The sequence below is a fragment of the Lithobates pipiens genome, unplaced genomic scaffold, assembly GCF_037356315.1.
Source record: "Lithobates pipiens isolate NorthernLeopardFrog02 unplaced genomic scaffold, aLitPip1_a1.2 Scaffold_22, whole genome shotgun sequence".
Lineage (NCBI taxonomy): Eukaryota > Metazoa > Chordata > Amphibia > Anura > Ranidae > Lithobates > Lithobates pipiens.
The window spans coordinates 148,560,738-148,574,471 of record NW_027507784.1 but is presented as its reverse complement, the minus strand read 5'-3'; the positions used below and the strand labels follow the sequence as shown (position 1 = coordinate 148,574,471).

The 13,734-nt window shown below is 43.6% G+C and overlaps 1 protein-coding gene across 1 annotated transcript; it reads left to right on the top strand.

Annotated features, from left to right (window-relative positions):
- The first annotated feature begins 1,305 nt into the window (after window positions 1–1,305).
- LOC143925448 (olfactory receptor 5AR1-like) lies at window positions 1,306–2,241 on the top strand. Its single transcript, XM_077449984.1, has one exon. It carries the CDS (start codon window positions 1,306–1,308, stop codon window positions 2,239–2,241), a length of 936 nt encoding a protein of 311 aa, XP_077306110.1.
- The last annotated feature ends 11,493 nt before the right edge of the window (window positions 2,242–13,734 follow it).

The window sequence follows — 13,734 nt, the reverse complement described above, 5'->3', positions numbered from 1 at the left end:
ATCACATTTAGGAATGCATACCTGCATTAATAAGAGCTCTTTAAAAAGCAGCACATCTGATTTGCACTTTCACAGTTTGCATTCAAAGCTGAACTGTTTATGATGCAGTTTCAAATTACTGCATTGGACTCACATTCACAGCTAATTTGTCTGACAAACTAATTTTTGTTTTAATACATTTTATTTCACTAAAGGTTACATTACTATAAATATTTTGCTTTACTTATATAAGATTTTCCTAGTACAGTTTTATTCGTTGTGTTGTTTTAATGTATGAGTTAGAAAAAAATATCCCCCTTAGAGTTTTGATAATGTTTGCATCTTGCAACAAAGACTGATATACTATTTACAATCCTTCACAATCAATGTAGAACAAAGTAGCCCGGGCAGAGCTTTGTGTAATAGTGTCACGCACTGTTAGCCCAATCTGAGCAATAGCGTTTTTATGTTGTCGACTTTTATATTCAGATTTTGTTAAAAAAATTGTTGCACTACAGGAGTATTTTTCTCTTGTATGAATACACCACTTGGAGGATCTTTTTGATGCAGAAGAGCATTTTACATATTTGGATTGGTAAATGCATATTGACTTCTATACATGCAAGGAGGTCCCTGATTCCAGTTAGCGTGTGAGAAGTATCACTTTGCATTTGTCATGTTTCTTCTATATTGGCAAATCTAATATTTCTTTAAACAGTCTGTACAGTAGTGTTTTTGTAAACTTCACTGCAGTTATGCAATGCAGCTTAATTGGCAAGCTAGCTCACTAACAGCCAGTTCACATCTATGTTTTTGGGTACAATGCGTTGTAGGAACTTTTTACATACATTTTAGACACCTTAATATTGAACTCTATAGAATTCACATTTTCATGGAAGAGTACCAAAAATGCAGTATGTAGGACTTTTTCTAATGCACCACACCTAAAGCACACATAATATGCACAGGTGTGAATGGGGCCTCAGAAGGAGTTATTTTCTCTGCACTCCTGTCAATCAAGTAGTGAAGTCTCACTGGTAATAGGATTTTTAAAAGTAACGTTATCAAATAAACCAATGCAATCAGTATGTGTTTTTGCAATTTCTTTAGGAAACAAACCACAGAGAAAAAAAAGAGAACAGGAGCTGTAGAAAGTGTGATTTATGAGTTGTTTTATTGTCATCTGACTTTACAAATCTGTGTATGTATATTAAAAAAAAATGCTTTTCTGTTACAGTCGTGTGCAAGGAATTCTAGTAATGTGCGCATAGTTATACATTTTAAATCTATTCTTAAAAAATACATTTCTCTATTATATTTTGAAGAATGACCGTGAGAAATGTCACGGTAGTTGTGGAATTTATTCTTCTTGGACTTTCTAGTGATCCAAAAACTCAAGTAATTCTTTTTCTTATCTTTCTGATTTGGTATATGATCATCTTAATTGGAAACACATTTTTTATTATTCTAATTTTAACAGACACCAGTCTTCATACACCTATGTATTTTTTTCTTGCAAACCTTTCTTTTCTGGATCTCTTTTATTCAACTTCTACTGTACCAAGAATGCTGAGGGATCTGATGTCATTGAGAAATGGAATTTCCTATGCTGAGTGTGCAACACAGATGTACATGTCGCTCTCCCTTGGAGAAACTGAATGTATTCTGCTAGCTATTATGGCATATGATCGGTATGTAGCTATATGTTATCCGTTACATTACACTACCACCATGAGTAAGATGATCTGTGTCAGAATAGCTACTGGTATATGGTTATGTGGGTTTCTTCTTTCTATTTCTCACGTGGCTCTAACGCTGAATGTAGATCTTTGTGGCAACAATGTAATTAATCATTTTCTATGTGAAGTACCAGAAATCCTATCTCTATCATGTGAAAATATTATCTTAGTTGAATTCATTATTTTTGTGGTGGGTGTGATCATTCTTATGACTCCTGTCACATTTATTGTAGTGTCATATATTAAAATAATGTTATGTATCATAAAAATTGCATCATCAAGTGGTCGAAGGAAAGCCTTTTCTACATGTGGGTCTCATATGATAGTTGTTTCAATATTTTATGGTTCAGCTATGGCTGCCTACATGAAACCTAGATCAAGTTCAATACCAGGAACAGATAAAGTGATTGCCATCTTTTATGCAATTGTACCTCCAATGTTGAACCCAATGATTTATACTCTTAGAAATGATGATGTTAAAGTGTCATTTCTGAAATGTAAAAATAGATATTTTCTTTGCTAATCAGAAAAGGAAGGTACAGGTGTGCCCATATGTTTACATACCCTGGCAAAATGTATGCTTTCTTGGCCATTATTCAGAGAATATGAATGATAACACAAAGTTTTTTTTCACTCATAGTTAGTGTTTGGCTGAAGCCATTTATTATAAATCAACTGTGTTTACTCTTTTTAAATCATAATCACAACAGAATCTACTCAAATGACCCTGATCAAAAGTTGACACACCCCAGTTCTTGATACAGTGCATTCGCCCCTTTAACATCAATGACAGCTTGAAGTCTTTTGTGGTATTTGTGGATAAGGCTCTTTATCTTCTCAGATGGTAAAGCTGCCCATTCTTCTTGGCAAAAATCCTCCAGTTCCTGTAAATTCTTGGGCTATCTTGCATGAACTGCATGTTTGAGATCTCCCCAGAGTGGCTCAATGATATTGAGGTCAGTAGACAGAGATGGCCACTCCAGAACCTTCACTTTATTCTGCTGTAGCCAATGACAGGTTGACTTGGCCTTGTGTTTTGGATCATTGTCATGTTGGAATGTCCAAGTACTTCCAATGCGCAGCTTCCTGGCTGATAAATGCAAATGTTCCTCCAGTATTTTTTGATAAAATTTTGCATTCATCTTGCCAGCAATTTTAACAAAATTTCCCGTGCCCTTGTAGGTCGCACATCCCAAAAACATCAGCAATCCACCTCCGTGTTTCACAGTAGGAATGGTGTACCTTTCATCATAGGCCTTGTTCACTCCTTTCCAAATGTAGTGTTTATGGTTGTGGCCAAAAAGCTAAATTTTGGTTTCATTACTCCAAATGACTTTGTGCCAGAAGGTTTGAGGCTGGTTTCTGTGCTGTTTGGCGTATTGTAATCGTGATATTTTGTGGCATTTGTGTAGTAATGGCTTTCTTCTGGCGACTCAACCATGCAGCCCATCTTTCTTCAAGTGTCTCTTTATTGTGCATCTTGAAACAGCCACACCACTTGTTTTCATAGAGTCCTGTATTTCAACTAAAGTTATTTGTGGGTTTTTCTTTGCATCCTGAACAATTTTCCTGCCAGTTGTGGCTGAAATTTTAGTTAGTCTACCTGACCGTGGTTTGGTTTCAACAGTACCCCTCATTTTCCACGTCTTGATTAGAGTTTGAACACTGCTGATTGGCATTCTCAATTCCTTGAACATCTTTTTTGTAAACTTATAAGCACAACTGTATCTGTTGAAAGAAATAAGTGAAATTATATGTGTATAATAGTTGCTGGCTAGCACTTATAAAGTGATCCCACAACATTGTCTACTACATTTAAAAATCCAACAACCTACATTTAAAAATCCAACAGACCTAGTGTTCTCCATGTAAATGTAATGCCGTGTACACACGATTGAATTGTCCGGCGTACTTAGTCCGGCAAACAATCTGGCGGATAGCCCGGCGGACTTTCTACCGAACGGACTTGGCCACACATGGACACACAGAAAGTCCGGCGTTTGCTAGCGCGATGACGTACAGCACGTACGACGGGACTAGAAAAAGGAAGTTCAGTAGCCAGTAGCCAATAGCTTCCTTTTGGTACTTGCTTCTGAGCATGCGTCATTCTTAGTCCGCTGGACTAGCATACTGACGAACGTATTGTCTGCTGAAACCCAAGTCCGGCGGAAAGATTGGACTGCAAAAATACTTTCTAAGTCCGCCGGACTTTACGCTGAGAAAGTCCGCTGAAGCCCACACACGATCGAATTGTCCGTTGAAATGCATTTCGGCGGACTAAGTACGCCGGACAATTCGATCGTGTGTACGCGGCATTAGAATCTAATATTCATCATTAACAAATGAATGCATGGATGAGATCTTCTCAGAATAATTAAGTGGAATATATATATTTATATCTCTTCTATGTATGGAAAAAGTGGAATTATATAAGATTTTTATACTTGTGAAAGTATATGCTGTTATAAGTTCATAAGCATTTCTGAGGAGAGCTCACATATGGCAATAATTAGTTGGCTTCCTTCACCTACCTCATCTGTGAGAAGGAAGGATTCACATACTTTAAGATGTAAAGTTAGTTAGTAAGAGATTTAAGTCCTTTATATTACAATATTTCTTGATTAGGATATTAATAAGAACATTGCGTTAAATTAATATAATATACATACTGATATATGTATCATTTGATTTAGAGGTTAAACAAAACTTATATTGTATACGTTAAATGGTTTGGCATATAGCTCCTCTTGGCCCACTCCTCAAGAATGTCAACTACCACCTTTGTGTGAGGTGGGAGGGAAACTATGTTTCATTAAAAGCCGCAGTTTTCTGTGGAACTATAAGACAAATCAAGCCTTTTTAGGAAGGAAGGGTCAGATTTTAGGAGAAGGTGGGGGCTGAATTTAGGAGTAAAAGGAGTTAAACAGAGAGATTTGCGACACTCACACCACAAGGACAGCTACTGCCACATCTACATACACACACACATCTGATTCAATCTTCAACTTAAGAATATAATGCATTATTAATGACATTCTATACTTTGATATTGTTCTTGTAATATTTTGCTATATTTATTATTAAATACATTTTTGAGCTTTTACACAAGAACTAAACTGACTTTCTTGGAACTTTCCTCATCAATATGAATTATTGAAATATCAATATTAATACCGTTCCACTTGCCGAAAGGGAATACAAGCACAAGTATTGACTATGCATTCAAGCTTTCAGGAGAAATAGAAACAGCAAATTAACTTTCGGCATCATTGAAGGAACTTGGAATCAGAGGCGGCTCTAGACTTTGTGAGGCCTTAGGCAAAACTTAGGCATGAGGCCCCATTCACTCTACAGTTTGTAGAGGCCAATCTGCTGACAGCCTTAAAGTGGAATTAAACTCTCCTATCCTTTACAGCCAAGGAAGATGCTTCTGTTTGATCTACAGAGACTGTGCACAGGAGATGGTCAGAGACTGTGCAGACAATGATACAGGAGACGGTCAGAGACTGTGTGAGTAAGGAGAAGCGGCACAATGATGATCCCACCCAGTAGCGGCTGGTACTCAAAAAAAAAACAAAAACAAATTGCAGCCTCACTGTACCATCAAATGCAGCCACTGTGCCCATCAAATGCAGCCGCCACTGTGCCCCATCAAATGCAGCCGCCACTGTGCCCATCAAATGCAGCCGCCACTGTGCCCATCAAATGCAGCCGCCACTGTGCCCCATCAAATGCAGCCGCCACTGTGCCCCATCAAATGCAGCCGCCACTGTGCCCATCAAATGCAGCCGCCACTGTGCCCCATCAAATGCAGCCATTGTGCCCATCAAATGCAGCCACCACTGTGCCCCATCAAATGAAGCCACTGTGCCCATCAAATGCAGCCGCCACTGTGCCCCATCAAATGCAGCCGACACTGTGCCCCATCAAACGCAGCCGCCACTGTGCCCCATCAAACGCAGCCGACACTGTGCCCCATTAAATGTTGCCACTGTGCGGGGCGGCTATTTTGGTGCCCCTGCAAAGTGCTGCCCTAGGCCTGGGCCTTGCCGGCCTAGGCCAAGACACAGCACTGAGACAAGGTACATGAGACCGTGAGAGACAGACAGGGTACTGGGGACAGACCGTGAGAGACAGACAGGGTACTGGGGACAGACCGTGAGACAGACAGGGTACTGGGGACAGACCGTGAGAGACAGACAGGGTACTGGGGGGCAGACCGTGAGAGACAGACAGGGTACTGGGGGCAGACCGTGAGACAGACAGGGTACTGGGGGCAGACCGTCAGAGACAGACAGGGTACTGGGGACAGACCGTTAAACAGACAGGGTACTGGGGGAAGACCGTGAGAGACAGACAGGGTACTGGGGACAGACCGTGAGACAGACAGGGTACTGGGGACAGACCGTGAGACAGACAGGGTACTGGGGACAGACCGTGAGAGACAGACAGGGTACTGGGGACAGACCGTGAGAGACAGACAGGGTACTGGGGACAGACCGTGAGAGACAGACAGGGTACTGGGGACAGACCGTGAGAGACAGACAGGGTACTGGGGACAGACCGTGAGAGACAGACAGGGTACTGGGGACAGACCGTGAGACAGACAGGGTACTGGGGACAGACCGTGAGACAGACAGGGTACTGGGGACAGACCGTGAGAGACAGACAGGGTACTGGGGACAGACCGTGAGAGACAGACAGGGTACTGGGGACAGACCGTGAGACAGACAGGGTACTGGGGGCAGACCGTGAGAGACAGACAGGGTACTGGGGGCAGACCGTGAGAGACAGACAGGGTACTGGGGGCAGGCCGTGAGAGACAGACAGGGTACTGAGGGCAGACCGTGAGAGACAGACAGGGTACTGGGGACAGACCGTGAGAGACAGACAGGGTACTGGGGGCAGACCGTGAGAGACAGACAGGGTACTGGGGACAGACCGTTAGAGACAGACAGGGTACTGGGGACAGACAGTGAGAGACAGACAGGGTACTGGGGACAGACAGTGAGAGACAGACAGGGTACTGGGGACAGACAGTGAGACAGACAGGGTACTGGGGGCAGACCGTGAGACAGACAGGGTACTGGGGACAGACAGTAAGAGACAGACAGGGTACTGGGGACAGACAGTGAGACAGACAGGGTACTGGGGACAGACAGCGAGACAGACAGGGTACTGGGGACAGACCGTGAGACAGACAGGGTACTAGGGACAGACCGTGAGACAGACAGGGTACTGGGGACAGACCGTGAGACAGACAGGGTACTGGGGACAGACCGTGAGAGACAGACAGGGTACTGGGGACAGACCGTGAGAGACAGACAGGGTACTGGGGACCGACCGTGAGAGACAGACAGGGTACTGGGGACAGACCGTGAGAGACAGACAGGGTACTGGGGACAGACCGTGAGAGACAGACAGGGTACTGGGGACAGACCGTGAGACAGACAGGGTACTGGGGACAGACCGTGAGACAGACAGGGTACTGGGGACAGACCGTGAGAGACAGACAGGGTACTGGGGACAGACCGTGAGAGACAGACAGGGTACTGGGGACAGACCGTGAGACAGACAGGGTACTGGGGGCAGACCGTGAGAGACAGACAGGGTACTGGGGGCAGACCGTGAGAGACAGACAGGGTACTGGGGGCAGACCGTGAGAGACAGACAGGGTACTGAGGGCAGACCGTGAGAGACAGACAGGGTACTGGGGACAGACCGTGAGAGACAGACAGGGTACTGGGGGCAGACCGTGAGAGACAGACAGGGTACTGGGGACAGACCGTTAGAGACAGACAGGGTACTGGGGACAGACAGTGAGAGACAGACAGGGTACTGGGGACAGACAGTGAGAGACAGACAGGGTACTGGGGACAGACAGTGAGACAGACAGGGTATTGGGGGCAGACCGTGAGACAGACAGGGTACTGGGGACAGACAGTAAGAGACAGACAGGGTACTGGGGACAGACAGTGAGACAGACAGGGTACTGGGGACAGACAGCGAGACAGACAGGGTACTGGGGACAGACAGCGAAACAGACAGGGTACTGGGGACAGACTGTGAGACAGACAGGGTACTGGGGACAGACTGTGAGACAGACAGGGTACTGGGGACAGACTGTGAGACAGACAGGGTACTGGGGGCAGACAGTGAGACAGACAGGGTACTGGGGGCAGACAGTGAGACAGACAGGGTACTAGGGGCAGACAGTGAGACAGACAGGGTACTAGGGGCAGACAGTGAGACAGACAGGGTACTGGGGGCAGACAGTAAGACAGACAGGGTACTGGGGGCAGACAGTGAGACAGACAGGGTACTAGGGACAGACAGTGAGACAGACAGGGTACTGGGGGCAGACAGTGAGACAGACAGGGTACTGGGGGTAGACAGTGAGACAGACAGGGTACTGGGGGTAGACAGTGAGACAGACAGGGTACTGGGGGTAGACAGTGAGACAGACAGGGTACTAGGGGTAGACAGTGAGACAAACAGGGTACTGGGGGCAGACAGTGAGACAGACAGGGTACTAGGGGTAGACAGTGAGACAGACAGGGTACTAGGGGTAGACAGTGAGACAGACAGGGTACTGGGGGTAGACAGTGAGACAGAAAGGGTACTAGGGGTAGACTGTGAGACAGAGACAGACCATGAGACTGTGACAGTCAGGGTACTGGCCATGAGACCATAGCAAGACCGGGTAATGTATTATGTACAGACAGCATGATGATGCATGTACTATACCTTCTCCTCAGTCTTCTATACTACTAAAGGCAGCATAAGAACGAAGCCGGCGACAGGTGATTTTGTCTTTGCGCTCCCTGGCCTCATGCAGTGCAATCTGGGAGTTGTAGTCTCTGCACAGCACAGGCACCAGAGGCCCAAGTCTGTTGTCTGTGCTGTGAAGAACTACAACTCCCGCCATGCACTGGGGCCGCCGACTGGGAAAAGGCTAGGACAGCGCCGCAGCGGTGGAGCTGTGTTTTGGATGCAGCCTGACTGAGCCGAGATGATTGATGTCATCTAACTCATCCGCAGCGGCGGCGGTGGAGGCTCATCAGCTCAGACAGCCGGTGCGGCACCCGCCCGCTCGCTCACCCGGCAACACACACTGGCCGTTCCACTCCCGAGTCCGCACACTGTTTCCTGTCAGGCAAATTAGGCGGCCGCGGCCCGCGAGGCCCTTCTGAGGGCGAGGCCTAAGGCAATCGCCTAATTTGCCTAATTAAAGAGCCGCCTCTGCTTGGAATCATAGAATTATCAGAATTGGTGAGACGTTTTCACACGTGTAAGAAAATCCTGTTTCTTATCTTTCAAAATGTTTATTGTTTCAGTATAATATGTTGTACAATTAATATTGCACGTCGTACATTGACATTGTGGGTACACAGTATAACAATTAAAGAGTTGAACACGTTAACAACTTTAAACAGAAATCAAGTTTTACAGCAATCATTGAAAAGTAGTGAACATAAATTCACAGTAGAGGTACAAGTAGTGCCACAGGGTGGACGGGCCTATCAGGGATAAAAAAAAAAAAAATGTCAAAGAAACAGCATTCCAACTAGTGGGTGAAAGGAATAAACAGCCTATACAGTAGATGACATCTGGAGGTCAAAGAGTGTTGTTCGGTCAAGGGGGGGGGGATTCAGTCTATGAGTTGAGGTAGTCGAGTACTTGTCACAGCAGTGGTCCATTTGGTCCAGGGTTGCCAATGGATGGGTGTTTGGGAAGCTTGGTGATGACTTGTCGCCAGCACTGTTTCGTAGCTGTAGTGTAGGGTTACTAGATCTATAATTTGACATGTCGTCAACTTGGCGTCGGATAAAATCCTGTTTCTTGATGACATAATTTCCCTCCAAGAGAGGGAACGCATGTTACATGAAGTAAGTCGGTTCTAAATTGGAAAGTAATTAATTTTATTGATGAATTGTGTAGTGAAAGTAAATTAGAATTCAAAAATCTGTCAAAATGTGTTAAACACACTTTGACCTACAGGTAAGCCTATATTAAGGCTTACCTGTAGGTCCAAGAAATATCCCCTAAACCTACACGGTTTAGGAGATATTTGCCGAAAGACAGGCACCGCTGTCTGAGCGCGCCGAGGTCAACGGCGATATGCCGCGAGTGGCGGCTCCCGTGCGCATGCACGGGAGTGACGTCATTGCAGCTTCACCGAATGACAGCAGAGGAGCAGTGAGACCCACCGAGAAGATGGATGCGCCAGACTACAGGGAACAGCGGTGACTTCGCTGGCTCCTGTGTCAGGTAGGTGACACATAGTTGACTACTATGCGATGCATAGTAGTCCATTATGCTTTACCTTTGCAGGGAATGAAAGAGGAAGTAAACTCATCAGGGTTTACTTCCCCTTTAAAGATGATAAATTATGGTGTTACACGTTCAATGAATGCTTATAGGCTAATATTAAGATACAAAAATCAAAATTTACTTTAAAGAAATTCAGCAGACAAATTAGAAACTTGATAAAGTTAGTTAAGGTTTATGACGCAATGATATTAGGAGTTCCTAAAAGGAATGTTGTTGGTACAAAATGGAAAACAGGGACTCAGCAGGATAACAGTGTATGTTTGTCTGAGCGGATAGATAATTTGCAGAGTGCAATTCAAATAAAAGATATGCAGTTGTCTGAATCCCAGTCAAGTAAAAGTTTCGAGTTTAATGATAGTGCAGACGCTAAACAGAAGTCTTTTGTACAAGATATGCGGTCTATAGAGATTGATGACCAGAATCATGAAGTATGCACAAGTCTAGACAGACAAAAGGAAAACAGTGATCAGAGAGTTGTCACGTGTATGGCCACACCCAGAGATGGTGAGATATATGTCATAGGCAGATCTAAAGTTTCAGAGCAGACAGGAAAACTTACTTGCTTACATTGTAAGAAATGTGGCTATGTACAAAAAGAATGTTTAAAATATAAATTAGATTCACAAAGAAAAACTTTGGAATTAGAAAATTAGGACATTTCTGAGCAATTTATACATCCTTCTCCATACAATAGACATGTGTGCCATCAATAAATTTGTTTCGTTTTGTACGAAAATTTATTCATATTTAGTTAATTCGTATAAAATAGAAAATCAATCAGTGCAATAAATGTATCACATAACAGCAGCTGAACACTGAGGATAAACTTATCAAATCCTTACAATAAAATAAATAAAAAGCAGTGCAGAGCAAAACAACTAAACACATTAAAAAAATATAATGATATACAGAAACATAAAAAGAAAGTCCATAGAAGCACCAATGTGGTTCCGTATAGGGTGATCCTATCAGTAAGCAGCACAGTATGAGAAATTCTTTCCAACCAAGTGATCTCTTCCACCAGTTGAGAGTGCTAGCAGCTCACCTCATACGATGGACCCCTGAATTTCAATAGGGTCAAAACAAGCAGCCCCTTAGCCAAGGGAAAATGCAATACTCCACTTTAACATCTACGACACTGGGGGAATACTTCTGAACAATGTATATCTCAAACATAAGCTCCACAGAATTCCAGCCTGCGAACATGAAATAGCAATCAATAGTACAAATAGTGCAAATTCTTTAAAAGTATTACCTACATAAAGTTGTCTCAGCCTTTTAATTCCCTGTTTTTCCCACTCTCTAATCTTTCCTATTGAGCTAATTTCCTGCAGATTACTATTGTTCCAACTGCAGGTATATGTATTAAACCCTTTATATTTCATAAATTTTTTAGCTGTTTTCCATATTCTAATGATCGTTTTTATTGTTGGGTATTTGTACCTAAAAGAATCGGCCTCCAGTGTCCCTATTATTGTATCGTGCAAAGCTCCTGTTAACAATATTTTATCATTGGGCGTACCTCCATTTTGGTCACTACATTCCAATAGTTGCTGTAATTGTGATGCTAAATAATAGTACTCAGGGTTGGGCAATGAAAATCCCCCTTTCCCCACCGGAAGCTGTAATGTACGCAACCGTATCCTGGCTTATCTCCCTTTCCATATCAGTTCCCTAAAAAGACTCTCTATTTTATCAAACCATTTTTTTGATACCCATATTATGAATTATGAAGTACGTACATCAATTGACGTAGTCAAATCATTTTTATTAGGGAGCATCTGCCTGCTAATTTAACCAAAAGTGGGACTAAATTTCTATTTATAAATTGATTGGGATCTTTTGTTATCATTATCCCTAAATATTTTAAGGTATCTACAACTGCCAGTTGGGGTCTATCCCATATTATCCCTCCCCTCACCGTATCCACAGGGAAGAGCTCGGATTTTGCCCAGTTTATTTCCAAACTGGAAAAACTACCAAACCTCTCCACGATATTCATTGCCCCCTCTAGTGAATGGCCTGTAACCCCCAGAAAAGCAATATATTGTCCGCGTATAGTGCTATTCGCTCTTTTCCCAAGCTCCTATGGAAGCCCGTTATATCCAAGCTCTTTCTTATGGACACAGCCAGGGGTTCCATTGCAAGAGCAAAGAGCAGGGGAGACAATGGGCACCCTTGTCTTGTCCCCCTCTCTAATTCTATCCGGTCTGAAAATTCATTGTTAATTTTTAATCTTGCTGTGGGCCTATCATAGAGCATTTTAATCCATCCGATCAGTGAGGGGCCAAATCCAAATCTCTCCAGCACTCGCCAAATGTAACCCCACTCTACAGTATCAAAGGCTTTAGTCACATCTAGTGACAATATAGCTATCGATCCATAATTTTCTGTTGGCGTTTGCAAGTTTAGAAAGGCTCTCCTGATATTTGTGCTGGTAGATCTATCCTTCCCTTCTTTATGGAGTACTATAATAGTTGCTTCCATCATTGAGGTGGGTAAATGTTAAAGTTTTTAATAATTCTGGGATCAAGATGCCCCCATAGTGTTTGTAAGTTTCTATTGGCAATCCATCCGGGCCAGGAGATTTTTGGTTTGCCTTATCAGCCACTGCCTGTTGGAGTTCCATGAGTGTTATTGGGGTTTCTAATCCATCCCTTTCCTCTTGTGTAATTACTGGTGTTTCCAGGTTCCCCAGAAACTCCCCCATTCTACCCCCTCCTCCTTTTATTTGGGCAGTGTACAAACTTTTGTAATATTCCTTGAAGCTTTGCACTATTTTTGTGGAGTTTGATAGTATCTCCCCTCCTGTAGACCGAATAGCTGTAAGCCCTTGTACACACGGTCGGACATTCTGCCAACCAAATCCGTTGGATTTTGTCCGACGGATTTTGTCCGACGGATTGTGTCGGAAACTGTTGCATACACCCGGTCAGACCAAGTTGTCGGAAAATCCGATCGTTCAGAACGTGATGACGTTATTTCGTTACGACGGGACTACGTTCACGCTAGTAGCCAATAGCTTTGGTGTAGGAATTTGATCTGAGCATGCGTGGCACTTTGTCCGATCAAAATTCTCTACACATGATCGGAGTATGTCCGATCGGACCAGTTTGTCGGAAAATATTTCCAACAAGTTGGAAAATTGGGTCCGACGGATATTCTGACGGAAACAGTCCGATGCATACCACACACAGTCGGATTATCCGACAAAACGGTCCGATAGGACACATTCCGTCGGAATCTCCGACCGTGTGTACAAGGGCTAATAGTGGGTGGTGAGGAGTTGGACCTTACTAATTGCGCCAACATCTTCCCTACAGTTTCACCCTCCATAAAGGAGGCCTGTCGCTGTAGTAATTGTTTAGTCTCTACCCTCTGCATAATTAACAGCTTGTATTCTTGTTGTTTATTTAACCATATTTTTTCCCCTTCTGGTGTTGGATCTAATATGTATTTATCCTCAGCCACAACCACTTTCCTCCTAATTCTTTCCTCCTGAGCTGTCACATCTTTATTATATTTAGCCACCTGCTGTATCAATGTACCCCTAAGGAAAGCTTTTAAGGTATCCCATAAAATCCCTGTCATAGCTGTATGGATTTATTTTCCACTCCTTCTGTACTCCCCCCCCCCCCCCCCATTTTTTACATAATCACTAATGGAGAATGATATGATATCC

Bases quoted from the DNA above. Each gene is read 5' to 3' on its own strand.
- LOC143925448 (XM_077449984.1), top strand. From the start codon at position 1,306: ATGACCGTGAGAAATGTCACGGTAGTTGTGGAATTTATTCTTCTTGGA.